General features: G+C 48.2%; 1 protein-coding gene across 1 annotated transcript; it reads left to right on the top strand.

Annotated features, from left to right (window-relative positions):
* Window positions 1-712: 712 nt before the first annotated feature.
* Window positions 713-2,725, top strand: LOC148090527 (PWWP domain-containing DNA repair factor 3B-like). Its single transcript, XM_087829423.1, has one exon. It carries the CDS (start codon window positions 713-715, stop codon window positions 2,723-2,725), a length of 2,013 nt encoding a protein of 670 aa, XP_087685549.1.
* The last annotated feature ends 321 nt before the right edge of the window (window positions 2,726-3,046 follow it).

The raw sequence follows: 3,046 nt of genomic DNA, 5'->3' as shown, positions 1-3,046 counted from the left end.
CATAGAGAAATGAAGAGGTGTACATCCCAGCCAATGGCTCGTGCCTGAAGCAATCCTTATGGAGGGGAATACCTCTAACCACCGCATGAGCTTCATGAACCTCTGGATTCTAAGCTCACGCTCTTGAACATGATATTGTGCTGACACCCAGCATCCCAGAAAAGAAACACTGAAGCATTCCCCTAGGATGAGCCCCGAGGAGCACAAAAGGTCCAGGATGTCCACTAATACAAATGAGATCCCAAACATGATGCCCACCTCCCCACACAGGTGCTCTTTATTATGCAGTAGCAACAAACAGGGCACGAAGTTGAGTTCAGAGGGCTGTAAAACTCTTCTGGTATCTTCCGTATATTTCCCCCCAAATAGTTGCCTTCTATCCCGCCCCCCCCCCACTTCAGTCTGTTATACACAGTTTATATTTATCTCCTATCAATTCTCAATGACCAACTTCTTCTGCTTCCACAAAAGGAACTCTTTCTGATATTCTTCTTCCTTTCCTTTTCCATATTCCAGTATGCTCCAGTATAGTCTGCCAAAACACAGGTTCCAGAATTTCTGGGAGATTCAGGTGGAGAAGACCCTCTGTCATCCTAGGCAGAAAGCTGTGGTGAAGAACATTGTCTTAGGGGAGACCTGCTGTAGCCATGGGTATAACAGCCAGACCCCTCAACCTCTGTTAATCACCTCACAACACCCAAGCCCAATCACAATGGACTCCGAGTATGTCTTATGCGATTGGAAAGGCCACTTTTGGCCAGCAAGGGTTTTGTCCAGATCCGGAACCTCACCAAAAAATAAGAGGAAAAAGACATGTTCTCTACAAGTTCAAATACTCTCAGTAGGTAAAAAAATTAAAGTGAAAAGCAGAGATGTAAAGGTCCTCAATGAGTCTCAAATTGAATCCATTGCCTCCTCGATAGTGGCCCAGTCCAAGGCCAGCATCCCACCAGGAGAGGGAGTGGCCTACAGAAGCGCTCTGACTTTGGCACTGGAGATTCTGAAAGAGAGAGCAAACTTGGGTCTTGCAAGACCATCAGATGATCCAGAGACCCTTACGATGTCTCAAAAGGGACCACAAAAGCAATCTCGTAAAAAACATCGGAAGCCCAAAGGGACCTCACCGAGAAGTCTCAGGAAAAGTAAAAACCCCAAATCACTGTTGGTACATTCAGAGGGCGAGGACGTTCCCCACGGTGACAAATCCCAGGTGCACACACCCCTCGCTCCTGTTCCAAGGGAAAGGCGAGCAAAGCACTCAAGGAGCTGCAGCATGTGCTCAAACTTCCCATCACTTTCAGAAGATGACTGTGCGAAAGAGGGCCAGGAAAAGAAAGACACCTCAAGAGTTAGTTCCTGGCATTGCACAGTCAAGGAGGACGTTACAGGTGCTAAAGATGGTGGCGTCCTTCCATCTCTGCCACCCGGTTTCATCGTCACTGTGCTCAAAGCTCAGAAAAGAGAGGCACCACGCCGCAGCTGCCCGAAGACCCTGGCTGTCTCCTCTGAGTGCTCTACCTTCCCCAGGAACGTTGAGGACCCTGGAGAGGGTGCTTGGAAGCCAGACTCGGAAGGTGTGGCAGCATCCTCCAGTGCCCCTAACCCGAGGCTGCGTTATTCACTCCGTTTGGCAGGCAAAGTAAGGAAGCAGTGGGGACCGGTGTTTAAGAAAGGACAGAAAAAATGTCCACCTTTAGTTGACTCAGAGGCTATTCACCCCACCACCGCTGTTAAGAAGGACGTCACCAAGGATGTGGGACAACCAACAAGCATGGCTTTCCCACAGGAGCCGTGTCCCATTGAAAGAGGAATGATGGTCTGGTTTAAATTTCAAAATCACCCATTTTGGCCAGCAGTGGTCAAGAGTGTCAGCCACACAGAGCAGACTGCAAGGGTGCTTTTGATTGAGGCAGACATGCACCATGACAAGAGTGGCATTCGAGTGCCTCTTCGGAGATTAAAGCACCTGGAATGTAAAGAGAAAGAGAAACTACTGAAGAGAGCCAGGAAAATGTATGAGCAGAGTGTGAACTGGTGCTTCTCCCTGATTTCCCACTACAGAGAAGGGCTCAGTCGTGGGTCTTTTGTGGGCTCTTTCCTGGACTACTATGCTGCTGACATCAGCTACCCAATTAGGAAAGCCATCCAAGACGGGGAACTGGACATTGCCTTCCCAAAGGTGAATTACGCCGACCTGGAAGATTCTGAGGAAGAGAGCTCCCCGGGCGGGAAGGGGCCCTGCAAGAAAATTCTCCCTGACCGGATGAAGGCCGCTCGGGACCGAGACAACCAGAAGCTCGTGGACTTCATCGTGAAAAGGAAGGGGGCCGACCCCCATCTTCTGGACATCGTCAAAGGCAGGAAACAGTCCAGGTGGCTGGCATCATTTCTGAATTCAAGCAGGTATGTGATCTGCATTGAAACATACCTGGAGGATGAAGATCAGTTGGATGTTGTGGTAAGGCATCTACAGGAGATCTACAAGCACATAGACAAGAACAGGCTGACTCTGACGAGGGACGACAAAGTGAGTTTTGTTCTGGAAGTCCTTCTGCCAGAAGCCATCATTTGTTCAATTGCTGCACTTGATGGGTTAGATTACAAGAAGGCAGAAGAAAAGTACCTGCAAGGGCCACCTGTGCATTACCGGGAAAAAGAACTATTTGATAAAAATATCTTAAAGAAAATTAAAAAGAGACCGGCAATCAGGAGCAAGGCTAAATAACCCTCCCCCTGCACCCACACCTCAGCAGAGAGACCTCTCATTTGTACCATTAATAAGAAACCCTGACTGCACGAAAGGCGTGATCCCTCCATTCTCAGTGGTGCATAAAGACATTCTGGAAACTCGGTAACGTGCTGAATTTGTTTTGGATCCATCTCTGGCATTTGTGGGTGGAGCGGTCATCATCACTTCTCATTCCCAACTCTTCACAAACTAACTTGTTAAAATATTGCCAACGGATATACTTCTCTCTGCTTGCTCAGATGTGTAACTGCCCAGACATTTTCATAAAGTTGTTTTTGACTGTATATGGTTCATATT

Source organism: Miniopterus natalensis, chromosome X (assembly GCF_054644295.1).
Source record: "Miniopterus natalensis isolate mMinNat1 chromosome X, mMinNat1.hap1, whole genome shotgun sequence".
Lineage (NCBI taxonomy): Eukaryota > Metazoa > Chordata > Mammalia > Chiroptera > Miniopteridae > Miniopterus > Miniopterus natalensis.
This window is presented reverse-complemented; position numbering and strand designations above follow the sequence as displayed.